This window comes from Ictalurus furcatus, chromosome 29, assembly GCF_023375685.1.
Source record: "Ictalurus furcatus strain D&B chromosome 29, Billie_1.0, whole genome shotgun sequence".
Classification (NCBI taxonomy): domain Eukaryota; kingdom Metazoa; phylum Chordata; class Actinopteri; order Siluriformes; family Ictaluridae; genus Ictalurus; species Ictalurus furcatus.
In genome coordinates this window covers 10,100,621-10,128,098 of record NC_071283.1, presented here as the reverse complement: position 1 = coordinate 10,128,098, position 27,478 = coordinate 10,100,621, and the positions used below count along the sequence as shown (strand labels likewise).

The following is a 27,478-nucleotide window of genomic DNA, read 5'->3' as shown; positions in this document are numbered from 1 at the left end:
AGAAAAGTGGGAAAAAATCATATTACTTATGTCTTAGTAAAGTCTTTTCTTTTCTTTATCCACCATAGAGTGGCTTACTTCCTTTCTCTCTCTCGCTCTCGCTCTCGCTCTCTCTCTCTCTCTCTCTTATTTTTCTCTCCAGAGAAACCAAGCCCTCGTTCTGCTTCCACACAGCGTTACATGTTTAATTTATTTTGGGGTATTCGATTATTTCAGCGTGATAAGAGTAGATATGGAAGGCATCCAGATGCTCCCCAAGTACTCAGTGTTTCAAAAATTGAGATACATTCCGGAGGGGAATAATCAGTCGACTAAAATGAAGAAGGAGGAAAAAAAACAGACTGATTACAGGATACATAAACAGATACAAACACATTAATTTGAACATTAGATTGTCAGAGATGCGAGAAGCTGATTCGCATTGAGTTAGAGAGTTGTATCAGGAAACATCACATCATTTGTGAATCACAAATATTGAGGCGCTGATTCCATTACGCAAATACGTGAAGTAAATAAATTTGATATATCAAAGACGCCAAGTTGCTCATACTGCACATTATTCAAGGTAGTCTCAAGGGGTGTGTCTCAATCAGCTTCCTAGGACAGTATTTAGGGCACTGCTCAGGGAGTCGGCCATTTTATGGGCTGTGTCAATCGCAAATTCCTTCCAGTGCACTGGATTCACAAGCTAGGGAGCTAAGGAGCTGATTGAGACGCACCTTTTTTTTTTTTTTGTGTGTGATTTATACTATGTACAGTACAAGGCAGTCCCTCCAGGATTTAGGGATTTTGTGATCACAGAAATGAATACAAAATCAAGCAAACTCCACAATATTCTGAGGGGCCACAGATTTTCTGCAGATTTGGTCCAAGACATGTCATGTGATGTCACCACAACACTCACTCAGCCAAAAGCCCTCTTTGATTCACGTGCGCCGAACATGAATACAGCTAAAAGGTCTGATGTGATTTCGCCAAGTTCAAGTCAGAAAAAAAGTACACTTAACTCAGCAAGCTGCATCGCAAATTCTGAAAAAAGCTGCAGCAAAATCAAGCATTTTTGGCCGCAACAGTCACAAAAAATAAAAATCCTGTACGGACTAATGAGGGGTATTCAACTAAAATTTCAAAAAAGGTCCAGTTACATAAATGTCCCTGCTTGCAGATAGTCAGGTAAGCGACTAACAACTGAATGACGACAGCATTTGTTTAGAGCAGTGTGGGCAGCGGATGCCTGCTCAGAAGGTTGCGAGTTCAACACCCGGCACTGTCAAGCTGCCACTATTGGCACCCTTGTGCAAGGACCTTAACTCTCAATTGCTCAGATGTATGAATGAGATAAATCTCAGTCGTCTGCCAAATGTAATAAATGTATAAGACAGTTCAAACTGTTTATGTTTTGTCTCACACGTTACTTCTATATTTGACTAGCATTATGGACTTTGAACAGATGAGTCACCTCTGTTATACCTCTGAATAAATGCATACTTCCCTGTCCAATCTTCTTTATTATCAGTCTGTCTTCGTCCTTGACTTTTCTGTAACCATGCCACGTTGTCAGTTCGAGAAACAAAAAAGAAAAGAGGAAAATCAGTGAATGCTCTTTCCTTTCTGAGCTCTATCTCTGTAGCCAGTCTCTCTTCTGGTAAACAGTTTACATGAATGGAAATGTTTGGATGAAACACATCTGAGGATCTGTTAAAGAAGCTGAGCTGGTTCATGTTGACAAAATCAGAGTCGCTGACTGTTTACGGGCTACGGTATTTTTTGATTCTTGGAAATACTACGTCTTCTATATGAATACATTTTATTCAATTCTGTGTTTGTATGGGGCATTCTTCAAAAACAGGCTTTTCTTGCCACTTTATAATAGGAAATAACCCGATGAATCAAGGGGGATGTGAGGGAGTTGGCATGTACATATAAACTCTAATCAGAGACATACACGGCATGCGATTGAACATTTTGTCCAGTGTCTACTTCATCATTCTGTATTCATAATGTTTCGACTAAGCCAGGTTGCATATGCTATTTAAAACCCTGCAGGAATCGTGTACTTGTACAGTACATACACATAAACACACATCCCTGCTGTGGTACGTTCGAGGCTGCACAGCTGACCAGACGGAGCTGTCGCATCCACTACCTCCTCAGTGTTCTGCCTCTGTTGAACTGTCTCTCATGAAAATGATTCATTCGAAAATACTAACGTTTTGCGCCGAAATGCCCTTTCCTTGTTCCTACCCGCAACGGCAAGGTAACAACACTGACGTTGCGTGGACTTCACTACTGCATTTGTCTAATGTTCTATGTCTTTTTTTCTCTGTGTGTGTGTGTGTGCGTGCGCGTGTGTGTGTGTGTGTGTGTGTGGCTGTATCAGGTGCTATGGCCAATCATCTCATCTCAAATGCTCTGCTGCGACCGCACGGTTCAAACAACCCCTATAACACTTTAGTGGGGGATTCGACCGTGTATAACAACCCCACTCTGAGCATGTACAACACACAAGGTGTGCTGGTCCTCTCTACTCACCTGAGCTAACCGTGTGGGTGTGTTAGTGCATGAGGCATGTGGGTGTGTCAGTGGGCGGGGCTCTGCGCGCGCCTGCAGCTCTTGATTTGCCATTCGTTTCGTCTCCCTGTGGAGATTTTCCTCAGTGAACATCACACGGCAGGATGCAGACCAGGAGGAAATAAAATCAAATCAAAACACCTCGTACAGAAGCGAATAACGACTTCTGCCACTACTAAATTTCAACAGTGATCTGGGGGTTTTCCACCGCTATTTACCTGCGATATTTATTTACCGAGCTTAACATCGAGATGTTTGTTCAATGTCGAGCTCGGAAAAAGCATCTGCAGTGTGTATGTGTTCCTGCGGAGATCTCGACGGGAGGCCTGACACTTTTCTCAGCGGCTGCTGCGGCTCCGCATGATGCTGTCACGCCGGCTTCTCTGTTTATTACTCCCTCGCTCCCTCATTCTGTCTTAAACCTCTCACACTCTATTGTTTTATTTTTTATTTTTTATTTATTTATTTTTTTATTTGCCTCTTGTTTATTTGAGGTATTATTCTTTAGCATGACAGACAGTGTAAAAGGTTGAAAAAAAAAAAAAAACACTACCCACAGACACTTTTCTATTATGATTCTACATAAAGTAGAAGCAGATATGTCCTCCTCGTATTAGGTGCAAACTACAGCTCGGCATCATGCTTAGTGTTTCTGGAAACCGGAAAGGATTTGAAAGGAGACATCTGTGCTGAAAGCATTGTCGCAACCTTGAAATCTAATATCAATAAAAGCCCTGAAATTATAAGTAAAGCCCGAGGTACTGCTAATGTGCCTCTTTAGTCTGATCAATAATCCTGTATATTTTTATTGTGGAAAGGTTTAGCGAGGTCTTTATCTTAACAAGGCCACTTTCTATGTGCTTTTCTTCTCATTTTTGTTCTTGTGTTCTTGTGTGTCCTTTTGTGTCATGCATGTCCTTTTTGACCTGTCACTGAATGCTTACCTGTGCTTTTTTTCCTTCTTCTTTTCTTTCTTTCTTTCTTTCTTCCATGCTGTCCGTTAAGACCCCTACAGAGAGACAAGTATGGGAGTCAAGCTAAATATTGCTTACCAAATGTAATTGTCCTTGTATTTCCTTCTTCTACTATTTTATTTATTTATTTATTTATTTATTTTGAGATTGTGCTTAAGAGTTGCTGATTTGGAAATGTTTTCTCCATAAAGAACAGGCAATGCAGAATTAATCAATGGTCTGATCTGAGAAGCCCATTTAAAAGAAAACGAATAAAAAAATAAAATAACATAAACTACTTTTTTTCATCAATATAAGTGCTACCTGGTAAAACAGAGACCATGCAGCGCAGTAGATTTTTACAGTCTTGAGGTATACAGGCAAATGTGTGCGATCAAAGAAAGTTTGAATAAGGTTGAATAAGACATGAATAGAGCACAGAGCGGGGGGAAGAAAGTGCCCTCTGTCACCTGCTCCCACTTTTTCTCTGCTGCCAATACAAGAGAAAGTTCTGGAGCCTTCAGAAAGCTCCACACTTTCTCCGCATGAGAGAGCTGAGATGCCTTCATCCCCTCTCCCCTTTCCACCTTCCACCTTATTTAGCACGTTAAAAAAAAAAGAGAGAGAAATATCTAATATAACTTTTCAAACTAAAATGAAAAAATGCACGGTTGTCCCTTTAATGGGATTAGCCATGATGCAAACCATGTAGTGCTAAATAAGGGTCAGTGTTGATTTGTTGATATTGGAGGCTGACTGTAAAACTGGGTTCTCACACTGAGCGTCAGCATGGCTGTGCTTTATTTGTGTGTTTGAACGTGTATGTGTGTGGGTGTGGGTGTGTGTGTTTCTGTATTTTTTGTATCTGACTTCATAGCTGTATAGTTTAACACATCTTTCCTTGCAATGTGTAGAAGAGCGTGAGATCAGGGAAGTTAAAGGGAAAGTTAGCTTAGCTTCAAACTTTCTCAATGATTCTTGACTCAAGGTTATGTGTATGTTATTTGTATGCATATTGTATGTAATCTTTTTTTATGTTTTTGCATGTCCAAAACATCCAGACTTCTGTAATAAACCTCTGTGTGTGATATTTGGAAAAAACAAAAAAACAAAAAAAACAAAAAACTTTCTCTCTTTCAGAGGGAATCTTGAACAATGCCCGGGATACAAGTGTCATGGATACTCTACCACTGAATGGTAACCATGGCAACAGCTACGGCCTGGCGGGTGCTGATTACCTGAGCGAGTGCGTGCAAATGATGGAGCGTGGCGGCTACGGCGTCCCACATGTCACCCACCCGCACACCCCGCTGGAGAAACGCATACTCCAAGAGCTCACCTCAAACTACCTGCCCCCCTACCTGAACAACCATGAACGCAACAACCTCGTCAACAAGCTCGTCAACAACGTCAGCAACATCAGCAACGTCACTCACGTGAGCAACATTGCCAATGTCAGTAACCTGAGCAACCTCGCCAACGTGAGCAACCTGGCTAACGTGAGTAATCTCGGCAACGTGAATAATAACGGAACTGTGGGTGGTGGGCGGAGCAAAGACGCATCGGCTCCTCCTCTCGGCCTCGCGCTGGACCTTGATGATTCTCCAGCATTCATCCCTGATGAGAGCCTGGGCCTTGAGTTGATCCGTGACGAGTCCGACACCCCTTTGCTGCCCCAGCAACGACCTACCCATCACACCCAACCTCGACCCTCTTTTAGCTCCACCTCCTCCTCCTCTCGCCGCCGTCTCCCGCAGGAAAACAGTGAGAGTTTTTTTCCACTGCTGACTGAAGAGCAGGGCGATGAAACGCCCTCGCCAAGGAGAGACTCAGCCAGCCAAGAGCGGTCTGACACGCACACGTTGCCACGCAGTGGAGGAGGAGGAGGAGGCGCAGCCGAGGATGCACGTGAGCCCACAGAGAACGATGATGTGTACTACAAGAGCATGCCGAACCTAGGCTCGAAGAACCATCTGCACCAACTGCACTCTTACTACCACCTAGGCCGAGGTAGCAGCGATGGCTTCATCGGTCCCGCCAACAAGGACGAAGCTCCACCCACTGAAACCCCACAAGAGCCTGCCCAGCTCGTCACCAGCCTATAGAGGACCACACGACCAACACACACACACACACACACACACACACACCAACGTGATACGGAGATTCCCTCCTGTCATTCCTCACCTCATTTCTGTCGCTTTTCCGTACTGGTCAATCGTCCGCAGTCGTAGACATTTCTTTTATGTGTTCTCAAAAAAAAAAAAAAAAAAGGAAACAAGGAAAATAACTTTGGAGATGATTTTGTTTTGTATTCTAACTGATTAAATCGGATCGGAGGATTGTAGATGTCCGGCCTCAGACATGACCTGAGGGTTTTTGTGCAGTTTTATTTCCCACGGACAGACTGAGACCACTGACTCGATAAAGGATTCCTGTGTTATTTAGTGGGATAAGTGAGAAAGAAAAAGTCTTCTCGATGGATATACAAAAAAAAAAAAACGAACATGCAGACTGAACCACCGAGGCAGTGCATAGACTTGGTGCCAAACAAATAAATCAGATGGAGAAAACGCTTCAAAAGACTATTTTAATACAGTTCTTTAACTGACATCTGCTTTTTAAATGTTTCTCCTTCCTGTGCGATGAGTCCGATACAGTCGTCCCGATAAGTCGAGTGGTGAAGTGTGCATTTTTTTGAACTTTCTTGCAAAGGATGACTTTGCCATAGGGCACTTTGTTTCGTTTTGTTATGTTTTATTTCTTTTAATAACAAATATTCAAAAAGAGGAGGGAAAAGAACTAATATCACAGAGAATTATAAGATATTTCTATGTAACTGTACAGCTACTAGCATTACAGTCTGCAGTCTGCTTTTTTCTGTTCCTCTGTAAGCGTGGTGATTTAGAATCGGTTCTGTTCTCTCCTGACGCTCTTGGTCCGGACTGCAGTTCTGCTCTCACGCTCTCTTCCGCTGTTTGATTTGTACATTTCACTTTAGCAGCAATTAACGGAACCACGGGAAAAAAAAAAAACAAATCTTGATGGTCATTTTAAGAATGTAACCAGATTTTTTTTTTATCCCCTCAGAACTTGATCAATTCTGTCTTTTTTTTTTTTTAATTTTATTTTATGGTTTATTCATTGTGTAGATAAATGTGATATCAGAGTCATGATGCTATTTTGAGCCAGAGGTGCAAATTTCCTTTGAGAGTGACAACCTTAGAGCAAAGTGTAACATGACGCACCATTTGTTTTTTGCCGAGGAAGAATCCAGCCATGAAAAGGTGAAGAATTCTGCATTTAATATGCACTAGGCACTTGTATAAAACGATGGGGTGGATGTTTGACTTATTAAAGCTCAATATTTGCAGTGAGAAGATGAAGAACCTGTGTGTTTCATTTCAGCTGGGTGATAAAAGACTTATTTCTTTCTTTCTAGACAACAGCGGTCTCATATGGTAAACCATAACCACATTAGTTTGCGGAAATATGACCATATTTTATTTATTTTTTGGTTGTTTCTTTTTTTCTGTTTTATATTGAGTTTTAAATCAAATTGATTCAAATGACCTCCTGACTAATATTTGTTGTACCAGTGAAACTTGTTTGCCAACAAATAAATTACTGCTTAAGACTGAAATTTGCGCCGGGGTGCTGTTATGTGGGTGGATTTTTTTCTTTCCCTGAGCAACTTTAAACGGATGGCAAAAATCTCTGGGGAGCACTTAATTATATATATAAAAAAGGAAGCCAATCTGGCTGTAGTTAATAACCAGTTACAAGTGCATTAGACCCGAGTGTGATTGAATCCAGAAAAGCATACTTCAACTGTAAAGGCTCGAGGTAGCACCATGTCTGGAGAAGATTAGTGTGTCAGTCCCCGCTAAAGACCTTTTAAGTCTGTCCCAAATGAAAATCCCTTTTTGAGTGGGAGAAAATGAGCAGTTCTCATGGTTACAACAAGGATTTTTTTTTTTTAATCAATATTCCATGTCCCCTGAAGGCTTATTTATGAACTCACAGATTTCAAAGTTGTGTATGTGTATGTGGTAAAGATACTGTATGGTCACTTCGAGCCACATTTGAAAAGTGAGAGAAGTACAGAGGGCGAAATAAGTATTGAACACATCAACATTTTTTTTTTCAGTAAATATATTTCCAATGAGGCTATTCACATGAAATTTTCACCAGACATCAGTATTAACTCAAGAAATCCACACATAAAAAGAAATCCAAACATTAAACTTCATAAAAAAAAGTTATGTGTAATAAAGTGGAATGACACAGGAAAAAAGTATTGAACACGCTAACTGAAATTTATGTAGTACACAGTGGAGAAGCCTTTGTTTGTAATGATGGCTTCAAGACGCTATTCAATGTTTAACTTTAATGTTTGGATTTCTTGAGTTAATACTGATGTCTGGTGAAAATTTCATGTGAATAGTATAAAGCAAAGTGCTGAACTGTGAATCTTGATTGCATTAGTGAGCACACACACGTGTCAACCTTTGTGTGATTGTCCACTAATATTAAATTTACAAATGTAAATTAAATCCAAAAGACTTTTTTTTAAAACAGGTAAATTGTGAAAATATGTGTGAAACATCCTTTTCCATGAGACATCAGATAAAGGCTATGGGGAAAAATGTTCATTTTCCCACAACATTCACTCAATCCTGTTACCTGTGAATGGAATATTTGAAATAGGCCATGTTCAACAGGCACATGTTCAACAGGGAATCCTCCAAATTTAGTAAAGATCACAAGAAGAAGAAGAAGAAGAGAAGTAAGTTCTGTCATTGTTTCCTTTAATTACAGTGATTTTTTGGTATTTACTAATGAGATCACTTTGATAATTCAACCCTGTGACCCAAATTACACGTTAATAGTAAATATTTAAACAATACCATCCATCCATCCATCCATCTTCTACTGCTTACTCCTTTTCAGGGTCACGGGGAACCTGGAGACTATCCCAGGGAGCATCGGGCACAAGGCAGGGTACACCCTGGACAGGGTGCTAGTCCATCGCAGGGCACACTCACATACACACTCACACACCCATTCATACACTACGGACACTTTAGACACGCCAATCAGCCACCATGCATGTCTTTGGACTGGGGGAGGAAACCGGAGTACCCGGAGGAAACCCCCGCAGCACGGGGAGAACATGCAAACTCCGCACACACAGAGCCGTGGGAATCGAACCCCCGACCCTGGAGGTGTGAGGCAAACGTGCCAACCACTAAGCCACTGTGCGATTTAAACAATACATTTTATGTAAATCATTAAAAAGTCCTTTCAGTGTTGAAAAATTATTTACAGTTGTACCCAAAAGTTTGTATACCCCTTGCAGAATCTGCTAAATCTTAATGTTGTTAACAAAATAAGAGGGATCATAAAAATTCCATGGTGTTTATTTAGTAGTCCTTAATAAGCTATTTCACATAACAGATGTTTATATATAATCCACAAGACAAGATTATAGCTGAATTTATAAAAAATTACCCAGTTCAAAAGTTTACATACCCTTGATTATTAATCCTGTGTGTCATTACCTGGATGATCAACAACTGTTTTTATGTTTTGTGATAGTTGTTCATGAGTCCCTTGTTTGTCCTGAGCAGTTAAACTGCCCACTGTTCTTCAGAGAAATCCTCAAGGTCCTGCACATTCTGTGCTTTTCCAGCATCTTCTGCATATTTGACCCCTTTCCAACAGTGGCTATATGATTCTGAGATACATCTTTTCACACTGAGGACAACTGAGGGTCTCGTACACGACTATTACAACAGGTGCAAACATTCACTCAAGATGCTCAAGAAGGCAACATGATGCATTAACATCCGGGGAGGTGTGGGCAGGGGTGTAAACTTTTGAACTGGGTGATGTGTAAATTGTTATTTTGTTTAAAGATCTTTTTTTTTTTTCATTTCATACTGTCATTCAGAAGCTAAATAGGATAGTTACATGTTTCCCAGTAGACAAAATAATAACAATTTACACCAATCATCCTGTTCAAAGGTTTACACCCCCCGGCACTTAGTGTATCGTGTTGTCGTCTTAAGCATCAGTGAATGTTGCAATTGACATCCCAATCTTCTCCTAATGATTTCTTGATTCACATACTGTAGTAATGTCCTGCTCCATGTCAAGATGTTTGTTCTGATCGGTTTGGGATGAATCTCGGCGGTGTTTTATTTCCCTTTGCTTCAGTTTCAAGGATCTTACTTTAGTTTCAAGGTCAAAATGTGAACCACCATGGCTGATTTGATTCACTACAAAAAAAACCCCAAAACACTGTAGTTTGTTGGGTTCTGTATTGTTACTTATAGCTTAAATCATTTTATATGTGTGTTCAGAGAGCATTTGAGTACTTTCTGTCTCCTACAGAGAAGAACACATTATTCTCTTTCTGTATCTTTCTCTTGCTCTCCTTCCCTATCCTCCCTGAGTCCTCTCATCTCTGGTGCACATCGCAGGTCGTTTTTCAGCTCGGTCCACTCCATGGCTCTAATGCAACCAAACAGCATTAATTGCAGAGAAGCCACATAACCTTCTCGACTCGGCCCATCACCGTCTGCTCTGTCATGACGCTGTTGATAAAAGCCTGTCTGCTTTGTCTGATGCATAAATTATATGTTGTTCCTCACCATTTGAAAGGAGCAGATGAGCCTCGGCCGAGGTCGTATCGCTACGATGCGACGTGACTTGACACTGTTTAATTCAGCCATTGTGGCATTCGTTTTCCGATGCTACCCAGTCGTTATGATTTGATGAGTCGTCAATGCATTTTTGTTTGTGTGTCTGTGCTGATGGGACGCTCTAAAAGTAGAAATGCATTTCATGGCAGGCCAAATGGTTGGCGCAGTGCCTTGCAGAATCGCAAATTAAGTGTGAGTGTGTGTCACAGTTTTTGTGGTGTTTCCAGCACAATTGACATTTGTCAGCTCCTGCCAGTGTCACTTAGTGAGGGCGGTACTTTTGAGTACTTTGCTGATTGGCTGTTCAGAGTTTGTTTAGAAAGTGTTTTTGGCTTCCTGTTGCCTTCGTCTCTTCTGCTATTACAGCGCAAAGCATTTACCAGGATAACCGAGACCGTTATTATAATGTTCTGGTTGTAAAGAGGGTATGCTGTAACGTTACCAAAAAAATAACATTCCTGCAATATTTGTGAAATACAATATCATTATAGCATGATTAGGAAAACAGTCCTAGTTCGACAAAAAAAAATGTTTCTACAAATAAAAATTTTGCATCGACATTGTAGATAAGTTTAGAAGCATTACACAAAACTCTAACAGTGTTGTATCATATTTCTTCTTTGTGTATTTCCTCATTGGAGGATTTCACACCCGACACAATATGTTACATGAGACATGTGAACAGTCTTGGGTCCAAGGACTTATTATAGATGTGTTAAATTGGCTGAAAGCATTTACGACAATTCTGTAAATACACAAAGACTGGCATTTCAGTGAATTCCATCAATCATAGAAAGCCATGGCTGTTTCCTTGGCCTCTTTTTTCCTTTATTCCATATGTGGACTGCCAAGGTGGCAATAGGGACTTGCGCAGTCTGTACTAATAGGTTGCTTCTCAGTTGTTTGTTTCCATTGTGTTCTCCCTTTCTTTCTTTCTTTCTTTCTTTCTTTCTTTCTCTCTCTTTCTTCCCCTCTCTCCAACCATGCAGTCCTTGAAGCACCAATCAGCACTGCTAATCTTGAAATTAGAGGGTGACAGAGGAACGCAGAATGTCTCCTCCTTCCACCTTCTGATAGATAGATATGTGGTATGTGTGTGTGAGTGAGTGGTGGGTGTGTGTGTGTGGGTGTGTGTGTGTGTGTGTGTGTGTGTGTGTGGGTGGGTGGGTTTGTGGATAGGCCAAGGCAGTTTTAATTAAATATAAGGGGACTGAACACAGATAGTATCAGCTCATCGCAGTGGAGGCCTACAGGCAAGTCAAGGACATCAGTGTGTTTTCCCTGCAGCGAGGCCCATGCTGAGAATCTATCACAAATGCATCTGTAGCACACGCCTGTTGCTGTAGGTCACATTACTACAGAGCTCAACAGCTACATTCTCATTACAAACTTCTTGGCACAATTCCTATTTTGTGCTCAGATTGAATCTGTCTATATTGTAACTGACATATATGTGTCATTAATGTTAATGCACCTGTCCCCAAAAAATGCCCCACGTGAGCACGTTGATTTCTTAGGCACTCATTTCCAGCATTTCGGTAGGTTCCTTCTAGTTTTGTCTGAATCCCCATCCTTCCACTGGATATAATCATTGGTGTTGATTTTCTACATTGTTGTTTTGCCACGCTGACACGGTATAATGATGACACCGGTGACATGAGCATGCACATTGGGAATTCAGATCTGACAGTTCTCATTCATGTCACATGGCCACATATTTACGCATGTATCCGATCTATATTTCTATAAAAACTTGGCTTCCTGTGGTGCCATTCTTACAATTTCAAGAAGAAAGAAATTGCTGTGCTTTGTGGTATTTCAGTGTGAAAGCCGTGTGCAGCATTTGTACTATGAGCAATAATATATTGAACTATACAAACTGACTGCAATCCAGATAAAAAAAATAGGGAACAAATGTAGATATGGCACTCTCAAAGGAAAAGCATTCAAATGTACTGTGTGTGTACTCTGGGGTGGTACACTTAAGGATACATCTTGTATCTTTCACCTGAGAAAGTGAATTTAGTGTAGCTTTAAAACTCTTTAAAAGTTAAAGTGTATAATTAAACCTTAATGACCACTGTTGTACCTTAAGTGAGTTTTAAATGTAGCCTGCACTCAATTTCGCAGGTGAAAAATACTAAAGGTACAAGAGATGCGCCCTTGGTGATACTCCTCCAGTGACAAATAATGGCACAGTTCAGTACCTTTTGCTGCATGTATATTAATCACAACTGAGGCTAAGGATACTGAAGGACCCTTCTTTATTGTCATAGCTCATATTGCTATGATCTAATCAATTCCATTTTATTTGTGTAGTGCTTTTAACAATAGACATGGTCATGAAGCAGGTTTATAGAAATCCAGAGGTAGATTTAGGTCTGTAATGAACAAAATCGAAGTGACCGTGGCAAGGAAAAACGCCCTGAGATGTCATGAAGAAACCTTGGGACTGAAAAGAGAACCTATCCTATTTTGAGTGACAAAGGATAGTGGGAATATAAATTATTAAAGTATACAGGTGTAGAAGCGTAAAGGCAAACAGTAATGTGTTATATTTTTTGATGATTACAACAGCAGCTCTTGGGTATAATTCTACAGTAACCAGGTGATATTATCCATTGGAGAAAGAATAAGTCTTAGGCATCAAGTGCTTTTTTGGTAAATCTTTAGGGTATTGAGTTGGGACCATCCATAGCCACACAAGGTAAGTCATAAGTGCAGAAGCTCCAAATAGGATGATCCCGGCAGATCCAGATGCTAAGAGGATCTGCAATATTAGAAGTGTTTCAGGATTAGGCACTGGCATAACACCAGGCAGCAGGAATTATGCATACAGCTGAGAAAGAAAGAGAAAGGAAGATTATTATGTATAGGTTATTTTACTCAGAGTGCAAGCGGAGACCCGTACAGGTCTAGCTATAACAGCATCAAAACAAATAGGCTTTCACCCTTGACTTAAAGTGTCCATCAAATGGCTTGAGAGCTATAATTTGATGTTGGCATATTTCCTTTTTTGGAGCAGGAAGTCAGGCAGGGAGTATGTTGGGGCTTGACTGATTTCCCCAATGGTCAATAGTGTTTGAGTTACACCACACTTCCTACTGAACCTCAACACACTCAACATCGGCTTATGAAACAGGCTAAATAAGAGTCCAAAAGTTTAAATAGAACTTGTTTACAACTTCATAGGATTTCTCCTTGGTCACTGCTTCTTTGTCATGTTTGGTATCCTAGAGCAGGGGTTCCCAAACTTTTCCAGGGCAAGGCCCCCCAAATGGCATTAACATTTGACCGAGGCCCCCCTTTTACAAGATGTCTTTAAAACACATTAAAAATACAGACTTCTGAATATACCCCCCCCCTTTTTTTGTTTTATTAATAATTACATCTTACATGTTTACATTACATTACATTAGGAATTGATTGTGTGTGTGTGTGTGTGTGTGTGTGTGTGTGGTTGTCTGAGAGTGAGAATTTATTTTTCACACCAAATTGTTGAGGCCCCCCGGGCGCCCCCTGGCGGCCCCCTCTTTGAAAACCACTGTCCTAGAGTATAGACATCTATCCACCATACCTTGTATTGGTACCGGGCCATGGGTAATTTGTTACCAGCCGTAAAAAAAGCACTAAAGTGTACCATGTCTCTTGGGCGGTACATTTAAGGATACATCTTTCACTTGCGAAAGTGAATTTAGTGTACCTTTAAAACTTTTCAATTTTGAGTCCTGAGACTCAGAGACCGTGTCTGTTCGATCCATTTTTATTTCCAGAACCTAACTATTCACATGTATTTTGAGCTAAATTGATGGGTGGTACTTTAGGCAAGATCCATCCATCCATTTTCCACTTATCCTACACAGGGGAGCCTCAAGCCTATCCCAGGGAACTCGGGGCACATGGCAGGGAACACCCTGGGTGGGGTCTCAACCCAATTGCAAGGCATAATCACACATAAATTCATACAACTCCACGCACACAGGAATTAGGCAGGATTCCAACCCCCAACCCCGGAGGTGCGAGGCAAACGTGCAAACCACTATGGCACCGTAACAGAAAGCAAATATTAAGAAAAAAAATGTGATTAATGCTGTAGGAATCTTTCTTAATGGCGCTTCTTGCTGCTCCAGTTCAGTGCAAATGATATATGGACTGACTGTGAGCCAAACATGGTGTTTACTTAAAATCATGTACACAATACACAAAAAAATCATGAATTAAAGAAACACATTCTTGAACAAAAATGTGATTTTTCACTAAACTGTTATTTTAAGTATGGAATAAAACACCCATGGGCATGTTGTTATAAACTGATAATCCATGACAGGGTGATATGATATGGCACAAAGCAAAGCTGTGTTCAAATTATTACCACAACAAGTACATTGGAGTAGAAAGCAGTTAAAAGCGCATTCAATAGAAAAGGCGATGTTTCATTGTAAGCATATGTATGTACATACGTCTGTTGGAGTACATCTGTGTTTCAGACAGGAGAGACAGCCTGGCTTCTTCTGATAAAACTGTCATTTCTGTTATCTTATGTTATGTCTGCGAGTCTGAATTAGATTTAGATTTAATCAGAGAGGAAACAAAGTGAGGGAGCAGCATGTGCACGGTTCTGCTGTCTCTCTCAAGAGACATGTCATCACATCTGCCCTGCGACTGCTCCTCAGTACACTCACACAGAAATGCAATGAGAAACAGGGCCTCTCTCTCAGTCATGTTAATGAGAATCCCAAAGGCATGGTATATCCACCCACCCACACACACACACACACACACACACACACACACACACAGTTTCTTTTTAAAAATGGTTTTATCAGCTACAGATGATCAGATGTTTCACTATTTCAACTGCGCTAATCAGAAAGTAATGGATGATAAGATGATGAAAACATTCTGGTAGTCACTAAAAAAAACAAACATTTTATTTGTTTAGTGGATGAATTTTGGACCTCAAATTGAAAAAGAACATAAATGCATTGTAGTGCCATGTGCTAAACTATAATTGACAATCTGTAATATTAGCAGGATGCGGAAATCAGATCTTCTAGTCTAATCCCGCCTAGTTTGGGTTTGACACTCCTATAATCATCCAACATGTCTGACCATGTGCTTTTGTTGTTGGTCTGCTAGTTATCATTCATTCACCCACTCATCAGGTACTGCTTATCCTTGTCAGGGTGGCAGTGGATCAGTAGTCTATACTGGGAGTACTTGGGCTGAGGTGAGAATAGTAGGAGTATGGTAAATGGTAGAGTGTATGCCCAAAGCAGGTCACACTGATTTATAGCCAATCCACCTACCAGCATGATATTGGGAGGTGGAGGAAACCCACATAAGACATGGAAAGAACTTATCAAACTGACCTCACAATCAAACCGAGGACCCTTGAGCTGAGTGGGCAATGCTACCCATTGTACTACTGGTCTGCTATTCTGTACTTGCCATTTTACAGATTGTTCATAAAGCCTGGTTCTGTATTATATCTTGGACTAGGAAAAGACAACCCCCAATTTCTGCAAAGATGTGCATATAAATGACCTGGATGCACTACAAATGACATTGATCACATCCCAATCCCTGGTAACAGTCCTTAAAGCACCAGGATTCATTTGGAACAACACATGTATTTACACTTTATTACATGCACCTACTATTGTCCACAATCTGTATCGGGTACACCAATCATATAGGTCACTCTGCAGACACACAGTCCCTGACAGCAGCCAAGCTGTGGCTATGGATAATAAGCCTATCACATCCATTAATGGAAAGCAACCACAACAGGAGTACAGCTGACCAGATGTTGTGTAGGTGGTGGAATATTCCTCGCCCGGCAATACCGTTGACATGGTTGTGGCATGTTAGGCTGTGACTGAGGGTTTTACACCCATTAATATTAATTGAGAGCATGTCCAGCAACTAAAAATGTACATCCAACAGCAGTCCTGTTGTGAGAGACTAAGAACTGATAAAGAGTTAGGAGAAAAGTAATGCAAGATGTGATACTGTACACGTACAACGTTTGACAATAAAGTGAATGTGTCTAATAAAGTACCCAGCACTGCCTCACCTTATACACTCACAGCTAAAATCTGACATCCATGACTGTGTGACTCAGGTGCACAACTACCAATGGTGTTATGGAATTGTAATCCAATGGTTTTCCTAAATTCATAGAGATCTTGAAGACACATTGCACCCAACATCTATTTTCATCCAGTGATTTAAAAGCATTCCCAGGATAGGCTCCAGACTCACCATGACGCTGACCAAAACAAAGCAGTTACTGAAGACAAACGAATGAATACATTCCCAAATAGTCAGGCCATTTTCATTGCATTGCTTTGCAGCCCTCCAGCCTATGTGGCAAAAGAATGGCTTTTGATTTTAAACATAAAAGTGGAGCCAAAAAGCGAAGCAATAAGTAAGGGAAGAAATTGGACAGGGAAAGGCTCCCACAATTGGTTCTTCTGGCATCTCAGTCCTCAACAACAAATTCTGGCTGGTACGTGGCAAACTACCAGATGAGTGGTTTGGTCATTTTGGAAGGATTTTTACCAATTTTTCTCCTCAATTTGGTTGCCTACCAATTCCCACCCACCAGCCAGCTCTCACCTATCACACAATAACTACCAACCAAGGAGGGCCAAGGTTGGCCCATGCTTCCTCTTAGACATGTGAAGCCAGCCAACTACATCTTTTTGAATTGCGGCTGTGAATTTCAAGTGAGTAACATAATTGTCAGTGTAATACACTTGGACAAAAGCACTAACTGTCCTCTTTGGCATACATGAGCTCACAGACATCCGTAATTGGCTAGTGTTGCTGTGATTGACAGGTGAGAGAGAGTATGTGATCTGTCTCAGAGAAAATAGAGCGTGGCCACTTTTGCTCTTTTGGACTCAACGCCACAGATGGCTGTGGCATCATAAGGATTGGAACTCGCAATCTCCAGATGATAGGGTGAATGCTTTTCTGTTGTGCCGCTCAGGAGTGGGTTTGGTATTTTTAATGCAACTCAACCAACAAGTAAGTAACATAGATGCCTTTTTGCTATTTGCATATAATGCTGTGGTTTGTAAAGACTTGTCGGAGGGTGTAGGAGTATTTATATGGAAATACTTTATTTGGAAAGGCAGCATGAGTAGGGCCTGCATGAAATGCATCCTCAGAGTCCCAATGTAACAAAGTGCCACCACTTTTATCACTGCTGTGCTGATCCTGTACACCTCCCATATAATATTGTAAACGGTGGTCTTATTGTGGTCCCTTTCCATTGCATGAGTAGAGGGGGCTGACAGAACTGTGTGGTCAGTAATTGTACACCTACAATGTGACCTTATATGTTAGGTGGAGCTGGAAAAGGAGATAGCTTAGGTCCAAAGCAAGCCCTTTAAAGAATTGGATCAGTACATCATTTTCACACTTGCATTGTTTCCTGGACGTCCAGCATAACTATTTTCCATTTTGCAAACCAGTGATTATAAGCCCCTCCCCTTAATAAGCCCAGGATTATTTTTGAGTATGGACTCAAGCATTCAGGCCAAGTGTGAAACTCTTACTGGCAGCTGGTTCTCCATTCCTAGTTTTGTATTCCTCAAAACCTCTGTGATCCACTGGGACTCAGCTTTATGTGCATCCAGTTGCATTGGCATCATCTGCTTTGCCAGAAGTTCTTGAGCAGGTCCAGGTGCTACTCGAGCATCTGTGCAAATTTGAATTCCCTGTCTTTAGGCTTGAGGTCAGGGGCTGTCGACTGTTTCAGCTTCACTTGTTAACTCTCTAGTGTAAATTTTAAAGTATAACCTGAGACCGCAGCCCTGCTGGCCTCCTCATTTCTGGGTGAAGAACCTGTCTTTATAGCTGTTTCTAACTTTGTATTCATGAATATAAAGTATCGGCAGTACTGGGTCTACTTTCACACCGTTTTTTGTAGTATTGTGGAACACTAGGCCCACTGCCAAAAAGAATCAATTCACTTCAGGCATCAATAAAATATACTTGGTGATTGGCATGACTGTGTGATGCAAACATCTGGGTTCATAGAAACCACAACCTACTAGAAACATACTGCTCCTGTGGTGACATGGAGACGTGTAAAAGAGTATACATGTAAAAAAGTTGTCCCCCTAATAAACTAATCCAATCTAAATAGCACTATAGTGAATGTTGGTGTTTAGTTGGGGTTAGTTGGTGTTTGGTGGTGAATGTTGGTGTTTGGTGGTGAATGTTAGTGTTTAGTGGGGGAAGTTGGTGTTTGGTGGTGAATGTTGGTGTTTAGTGGTGGTAACTGGTGTTTGATGGTGACTGTTGGTGTTCAGTGGGAGTAGCTTGATGTTTGATGGTGAATGTTGGTGTTTAGTGGGGGTAGCTGGTGTTTGATGGTGAATGTTGGTGTTTAGTGGGGGTAACTGGTGTTTGGTGGTGAATGTTGGTGTTTAGTGGGAGTAGCTTGATGTTTGATGGTGAATGTTGGTGTTTAGTGGGGGTAACTGGTGTTTGATGGTGAATGTTGGTGTTTAGTGGGGGTAACTGGTGTTTGATGGTGAATGTTGGTGTTTAGTGGGGGTAACTGGTGTTTGGTGGTGAATTTTGGTGTTTAGTGGGAGTAGCTTGATGTTTGATGGTGAATGTTGGTGTTTAGTGGGGGTAACTGGTGTTTGATGGTGAATGTTGGTGTTTAGTGGGAGTAGCTTGATGTTTGATGGTGAATGTTGGTGTTTAGTGGGGGTAACTGGTGTTTGATGGTGAATGTTGGTGTTTAGTGGGAGTAGCTTGATGTTTGATGTGAATGTTGGTGTTTAGTGGGGGTAACTGGTGTTTGGTGGTGAATGTTGGTGTTTAATGGAGGAAGTTGGTATTGGATAGGGAATGTTAGTGTTTGGTTGTGAATGTGGATGCTGGTTGGAAATTCCTCTTCGGGTTCTAAGATGCTGCCCTCTTAGTAGATGTAACTCTTTAAACTGTCCCCATTAAGCTGAATCGAATTTAGTGCATCCACAAAGATTTTTTTTTTTTTTTAAAAAGAAAAAGAAAAAAAAAAAAACAGCAAAATGTGCTGCATTTGGATGTAAGAATCATTGACACCTTAAAGCAAGAAAACAAGGAATTACTTTTGATATGAGAAAGTTGTCATAGTTTGGTGAAGTGAGTTTAATATTTATTACTGTTTAATACTGTTAAGCGTCTCTTTAACCATACCTCAGTTCTTAGCTAATATCCTTAACCCTAAAATGCTGTGCATACCTGATACACATAATGCAGTAGTACTTATTCCCATGGCTTTTCAAGTAAGATCCACAAATACTTACCGAAGGTACTGATACCTTTGATGCACTACTTTGTAAGACTTGCTCATTGTTTATTCACATCACTAAGTTTTATTCATGGGATAATGCTACTAAAATGGCATGTATCAAATTTGATGCAGTAGGCTTGATCGGTAGGCTGCAGGCATTTACTGTATTTCATTATGTTTCATAATTAATCATTAGCTAATCACATTTAGAGCAAAATGCATTTTGGGAGAGAAAACATTTTGAGTGCTTTTGCAGCTCAGATTTAAACAATTCCTCAAGGATAACTGATGAGCTCTGTAATAGGAAAAAACATGAGCCTTAATGATGATGATTACTAAATAATGCAGTTATCTTAAAAAAAAAAGATGATTAGTGTGTTGATTGTTTGAAGGATGCAGTAACCTTTCCAATGAAATGATCTAAACAAAATTATATATTTAGATATAATATTACAGAACATCCATAATGCAATGCTACTTTATAAAGTACACACACACACACACACACACATTATATATATATATATATATATATATATATATATATATATATATATATATATATATAATGTGGGTGAGTGTGGATATTAGCTGTGATTACCAAAAACTTTCCAAACTTGGAATTAAAGAGGAAATTAAATAAAATAATGTATTAATACATAAGGTCTTCCATGTCAAAGGAAGTAAACTGTGAATTTAATGTTAATTAAATTAATGTGACTAATATACCATTAGCTTACTAATTAGTTTTAATGAAACGACTGCTGTGTACTTTCTATAAAATTGTGCACTTAAACTGGGTTCCGGTTTCTTGTGTAGCTTCTATAAAATTTTGCTAAATTGTCACAAATGTCCTGATTAATATTGTTTAACACACATTTCACTTCCTGTGACTAATCAATAAAATGCCACATGGTAGCAGACATTGCTAAGCCCATGCTCTTCTACATAAAAAAAAAGTCAGCATGCCAGCAGGAGATGATGTTATCAGCCTCTACAAGAAGCGCTGCAGGGTTTTTTTGATAAGGCCAAATGCTTTTGTACTGTACCCACTCTCCATCTGTTGTGAGTGGAAGTCAAAGTTAAATGAATTTCTTTATCTTCACTCTCATACATAATTCATACAATATTTAGCCGTGTTTCATTGGCTGGGCCTCTTTTCAACCTTGAAAAATATTTTTTAATATTATATTTAAAATACTATATATATATATATATATATACAGTGCATCTGGAAAGTATTCACAGCACTTCACTTTTCCCACATTTTGTTATGTTACAACCTTATTCCAAAATGGATGCATCCATCCATCCATTTTCTACCGCTTACTCCTCCTTCAGCATCGCAGGGGAACCTGGAGCCAATCCCAGGGAGCATCGGGCACAAGGCGGGGTACACCCTGGACAGGGTGCCAGAACATCGCAGGGCACAATCACACACACACTCACACTTCCAAAATGGATTAAATTCATTATTTTCCTCAAAATTCTACTAACAATACCCCATAATGACAACGTGAAAGAAGTTTGTTTGAAATCTTTGCAAATTTATTGAAAATAAAAAACAAAAAAAGCACATGTACATAAACAGCCTTTGCTCAATACTTTATTGAAGCAGCTTTGGCACCAATTACAGCCTCAAGTCTTTTTGAGTATTATGCAGCAAGCTTGGCACACCTATTTTTGGGCAGTTTCTCCCATTCTTCTTTGCAGGACCTCTAAAGCTCCATCAGGTTGAATGGGGAGCGTCGGTGCACAGCCATTTTCAGATCTCTCCAGAGATGTTCAATCGGGTTCAAGTCTGGGCTCTGGCTGGGCCACTCAAGGACATTCACAGAGTTGTCCTGTAGCCACTCCTTTGTTATCTTGGCTGTGTGCTTAGGGTCGTTGTCCTGTTGGAAGATGAACCTTCACCCCAGTCTGAGGTCCAGAGTGCTCTGGAGCAGGTTTTCATCAAGGATGTCTCTGTACATTGCTGCATTCATCTTTTCCTCGATCCTGACTAGTCTCCCAGTTCCTGCCGCTGAAAAACATCCCCACAGCATGATGCTGCCACCACCATGCTTCACTGTAGGGATGGTAGTGGCCAGGTGATGAATGGTGCCTGGTTTCCTCCAGACATGACGCTTGCCATTCAGGCCAAAGAGTTCAATCTTTGTTTCATTATGGTCTGAGAGTCCTTCAGGTGCCTTTTGGCAAACTCCAGGGAGTCTGTCATGTGCCTTTTACTGAGGAGTGGCTTCCGTCTGGCCTCTCTACCATACAGGCCTGATTGGTGGAGTGCTGCAGAGATGGTTGTTCTTCTGGAAGGTTCTCCTCTCTCCACAGAGACACGCTGGAGCTCTGTCAGAGTGACCATCGGGTTTTTGGTCACCTCCCAGACTAAGGCCCTTATCCCCGATCGCTCAGTTTGGCCGGGCAGCTAGCTCTAGGAAGAGTCCTGCTGGTTCCGAACTTATTCCATTTATGGATGATGGAGGCCGCTGTGCTCATTGGGACCTTCAATGCTGCAGAAATGTTTCTGTACCCTTCCCCAGATCTGTGCCTCGATACAATCCTGTCTCAGAGGTCTCCAGACAATTCCTTGGAAACTGTATTCTGTGAATTCCTGTGAATACTTATGTACATGTGCTTTTATTGTTTTCTATTTTTAATAAATTTGCAAAGATTTCAAACAAACTTCTTTCACGTTGTCATTATGGGGTATTGTTTGTAGAATTTTGAGGAAAATAATGAATTTAATCCATTTTGGAATAAGGCTGTAACATAACAAAATGTGGAAAAAGTGAAGCGCTGTGAATACTTTCAGTCAGAGATGACTCTCATTTTTTTCCTTTTTGCCTTTCAGTCTTTTGAGGAATGCATCAGTCAAATCCTTGACATCGTTTTCAGTCTGTGTTCTGAGTGATAAGCATCTCAAAGTTTTCTTATAAAGAATTGGACTTCCACCTTTCGTTGGATCATCCTTCACCCGGACATAGACTTTTACCTACAGTAGTTTTTACTCTAACCAACTTCTACCTTGTTTTAAAAAGTTACACATGAATCCCCAGCTCTACTGCTTCTCCTCACTTACCCTCCCAGTAACACACACACACACACACACAAATGCCAATTTTAAACCTGATTTGAACGTAACTGGTATATTCTAACTGGCCACTTTATTAGGAAAACCATACTAGTACTGGATAGGAAACTTCTTTGCTCTCAGCCTCAATTCTTGTTGTTTTGGAAGCATTCGTTTGACAGGTCCATGTTGACATAACTGCATCACGTATTTGCTGCAGATTTGTCAGCTCACCCTTCCATTTACATGCCACAACAGAAATCAAAATTTATCCGAAACGGTGACATTTTTCCAATCTCCAGCTGTCCAGTTTTGAGCCGAGATTCCTGTTCTCTGCAGACAGGAGAAGGACCTGATGTGATCGTCTCCTGTTGTAGCCCAATCTGCCTCAGGGTTCAATGTACTGTGCATTCTGAGATGCTTTTCTTCTCACCACGGTTATAAAGAGTGGTTATTTGAGTTAGAGTAGCTTTCCTGTCAACTCGAAGCAGTCTGGCCATTCGTCTCTGAACTCTCTCATCAACAAGGTGTTTCCACCTGCAGAACTTCTATGCTTTTTTTTTTTTGCACCATTCTGTTTAAACTCTAGAAACATGAAATTCTTAGGAGATTTAGCAGTTTCTAAAAAACTCAAACAGGCTATCGGGCACCAAAATGACTGATTGCATGAAGGAGCAGGTGTATAGGTGTTCCCATAAAAGTGGCTGGTGAGTGTATTTGAGTGGTTGATTTCTTACCAACTTCATATATAGTATAAATCCTGCAGCACACTGATGTAACACACCAAAACCCAGCCAGTTAGCAGGAGGCAATCCTGATTTGGAATTTAATAAGCTTAGTGCAGATGATCAGCTCTGGAAGCTCAGACTGGTTGAGTGTACACTCATTCTGAATCACATATTTTGGAGCTTTACTCTGGGGTTTTAACAGGACTTGCTTATCCGCATCATATTGGACAGGAATCGGATATGGGCTGCATATTGGATGAAGCAATAGCACATTCAAAACTTAACTGCCTTTTTTTCAGCGAGATCTGGTTTTTGAAAAATGCATGAAATGTCTTTTCCAGTCATAAATCCTTCATCAAAAAGATAAAGTTTCTTCGAAATCTTAGCGTTGTGCAATTCTCAACTCTCTACAAACCTGCATTCACTGTCTGCTTGCTTAATAGCACTTTGTTTATTTCAATTTTGAGGGTTAAGATGTGCAAGTTGCTAATGAAACTCGAGGAGAAAAAAACAAAAAAAAACAACAAAAAACAACCCAGTGCAGATTGTCACTCATTTACAGATTTCTACAGAAACATCTCAACACATTAAAAGCAGTTTCTATGGCAACCGCAGTGGTGCAGCATTGATGTGTTCAAAAGGTGCAGCTCTTTTCTGTTCCGCTACTTTTACTGCTTTAAATACTTTAACGACTCCCAGAAGCGTTTGACAGCGACATGCTCTGTCTTTCTATCTCTGTCTCACTCTCTGACTAGCTGTCTCTCTCTTCAACTCTGACACTAGAGTAAGAGAAAAGACAGCTGTAGTCTCTTTTTATTAGCTGTGTACAGCAGTAAGAGAACACACACACACAGATATGCTTAAATGCTTGCACCCCATATGTGAAGGAAATTTTTTATATATTCAGCAAAATATGTGTTGATGTAATTTGCATGTATTGTACATATGTTTTAAATATTAGAATTTTCCAATATTAACATGCCCTGAAGTATTTTATTCCTCTTGTCCAACACAAATTTGCTAATTATTATTATTATTATTATTATTATTATTATTATTATTATTATTATTATTAAGAATGACAAGTCACTCTTTTTATCCTTTGATACTTATATTTAATGTTGTGAGACATCCTCAAATCAAGTTAGTTCCAGTCATCACTTATGTTATACTGTAGCTACTATAAACAATCACTTTCCAGCTTCTCTATTTTTTTGTCCTCTGTCTTGAAGTTAATAAGATGAACCATGCAGCTTGTCATGTTCCTGAGAAACAGCAAAGCCCTCTCTCCTCAAGACATAAAAGAACAGCTTTACCTCTGAATGTTACAAAGTGCTTACACAGAAGATTGCATCCACAAATGTTAAAAGTTAAATCTCCTTACACAAAACATACATCATATGAATGATTTTATGTTATTCTTTGTTACATTCTAAAACAGTTTTTAATCTGGTTATGGTTATTCGGCTTAGATAACGGCGAGTCCGACACTCAATTAGCTGTTACTGTAGTAACTATAACGTAGGAGAATATGTGTATTATTAAACACTGTGTTGTCAGAGCTGCTGTTATAGAAAATGAACAACTTTTGAATGATCAGATTAGAGAATTTATCTGCTCCATGGAATAAGTACTCATAGCATGTGCTGAAGAATGACTTGGCTTTAAACACAAATAAAATCAATGCAACCAGACTGACAGACATACAGTTGCAATCAAAATGATTCAACCCCCATTGCAAATCAGATTTATCGTTAAAATTTACAGACTTTCAGCTGTTTGAAATGAACAAATCAAACAAAAGCAATTGAAATAGTTCAACACAACGAACGCTTCATGTGATTTCCCCAAATTCAACTGAAAATGCAACTTATAATGATTTCTCCAGTTTAAAAATCATTCAACCCCCTGAATAGAATCCCTCACAACAGCACAAATATGCAAAACAGGTGTCTCAAGCACACCTGATACAACTTATCAAGGGCTTCATTAGTTGCTGTGCTCTTGAAGGAATTTTGGAAAGTTGGCCACTTCTGGGAAGATCCAGTACTGCACCAAATGTTTCCATTTAGAGATAATGGCTCTCACTGTGGTTGTTTGGAGTCCCAGAGCCTTTTGAAATAGCTTTGTAACCCTTCCCAGACTGATGTATTTCAATCACCTTCTTCCTCATCATTTCTGGAATTTATTTCAACGTTGCCATAGTGTGTTACTGAGTAAGACCTTTTAACCAACTTCATGCTGTTGAAAAAATTCTATTTAAGTGTTGGTGTGATTGAACAGGGTTTGCAGTAATCAGGCCTGGGTGTGTCTGGTCCAGCTGAACAACATTATGAATGCAGTTTCATAGATTTGGGGAATTAGTAACTGTGGGGGCAAATACATTTTCACACAGGCCCATTTGGTATTGGATACTTTTTTTGCTTCAATAAATAACATTATCATTTAAAAGCACAGCACTGTACTTTATAACCCGCATATACTTGCTTTGGATGACATTGGGATGTACTTGCAAATGAATGTTTTTAGTTCACTTTAAAGAATCTGTTGAATATTCTTTTAGTAATCATACACATGTTCAGGTGGCGGAGACGGTGACAGTTTTTTTTTTTCTGTGGCGAACACATCAAAACTGAGAAGCAGAATGGATTAGCAACTTGGGCAAGAAACAAAGACAAACCAGAATTGTAGTCACAACTATAAACACAATAGCAATGAATTAGAAGGTTTGGTATAGACAGGTGCATGACACTGAGTGTATTTTTTGTGATGAATGGGTGGAATGAGTGTCCATATACTGTATACTGTGTGAGTGTAATTAAGTACAGGTGTGTGCAATCAGATGGTGAATGTAAACATGACAGAGTTCATGATGGACAGTTGTTGTATTTCTCAGCAGCCATGTTTGTAGGCCACACAGTACTCTGGGTGTTGTCGTCGGCAGCCATGTTTGTAGGCCGCTCTGTGTTACATGATCTGGGAAGCAACACCACTTCCAGTGTTGACGTGATACACATACTCATGGCCGTAAATTAAATATTGTCTTTAAAGTACATTTTTGGCTTGGTTCTGAAGACTGGGACAAAAAAAAATGATTAACAAGATCTAGCTAGTTCTACCTTATCACACAAATACACCCAGTCTGTAATAGTCAGTGTACTTCCTCTAATACTCGTGCCACCCACCAATTAATCTTTACCAGCTACTCCTCATACCTTTATAGGACATTTGCGATCGTTTGGTATTTTGTTCAGTGGTTATTTCCATGAGTCAAGTAACTTTTATTTATACGTGGCATTTAAAGACAAGGTCAACTAATGTGCTGCACAATAAAAAATCCATTTCATAGAAATCTGAGCAAAGGGACATTGAAATCACTCTTCCAAGTGAAATTTCAAATGATTCAATGCATCCTGAACATTTTGCATAAAACTTGCTTACATAAAAATCTAATAAATACTTTATTGGGCAGTTAATATAAGTGGAAATCATCAGATTCATAACCATATGAAGTAAATTCATAGGTTACTTGGCATCTAGTCTACTTCTCTGTGGACTTAGAAATGCTAATTTTTTTTTTTTGTCAAATTTATGCCAGTGATAGAGAGAGAGAATGATGACAAAAAGAGAGCGAGAGAGAGGCTAATATAAATATATAGAGAGAAAAGAAATGAAAATGGAGCGAGGGAGATAGGGAGCAGGAATAAATAAAGGGGGGAGAGAATAAAGGCATAGATGCTTTTTAAGAGGAGACAGCGTGTGCAAGAGACAGAAAGAAGACTGAAAGGAGAAGGGAGATTGCGAATCAAGTCAGAGAAGGAAGAAGGGAGAGAGGGATGTAGAGGGAAATAAGGACTCAATAAGGGATTTAATAAGATCGAGAGTATATATAGAGAAAAAAAATGAACGAAGTGAAAGAGGGAGATAGAGAGAAAAAACAGGTATAATAATGTGTTCACATCAGAAATACTGTAGAGAACATATTAAAGAGCAATTTAACCCAACTCTTAAACACAGCGGCTTCTCAAACATCCAGCGAAATGTCATTCATTCCACCAATTATACATCTGAGGGCTGTAATTACGCTTATCAGTGACATTTTAAAATCGGAATGGAGATCTTTTGTGTTTGTGTTTGGGTGA

The 27,478-nt window shown here is 39.9% G+C and overlaps 1 protein-coding gene across 3 annotated transcripts in view; it reads left to right on the top strand.

Annotated features, from left to right (window-relative positions):
- Window positions 1-7,708, top strand: part of LOC128604116 (adhesion G protein-coupled receptor L3-like) — a 344,541-nt gene extending 336,833 nt beyond the window's left edge. For 2 of the 3 annotated variants that reach the window (XM_053618945.1, XM_053618944.1), the window contains exons 22-23: window positions 2,381-2,509; window positions 4,665-7,708. In XM_053618945.1, the coding sequence (XP_053474920.1) occupies window positions 2,381-2,509; window positions 4,665-5,629 (1,094 nt within the window). In that variant the 3' untranslated portion in view covers window positions 5,630-7,708. The remainder of the gene's footprint in view (window positions 1-2,380; window positions 2,510-4,664) is intronic. The other variant, XM_053618946.1, reaches the window with a different exon arrangement.
- Window positions 7,709-27,478: the final 19,770 nt, after the last annotated feature.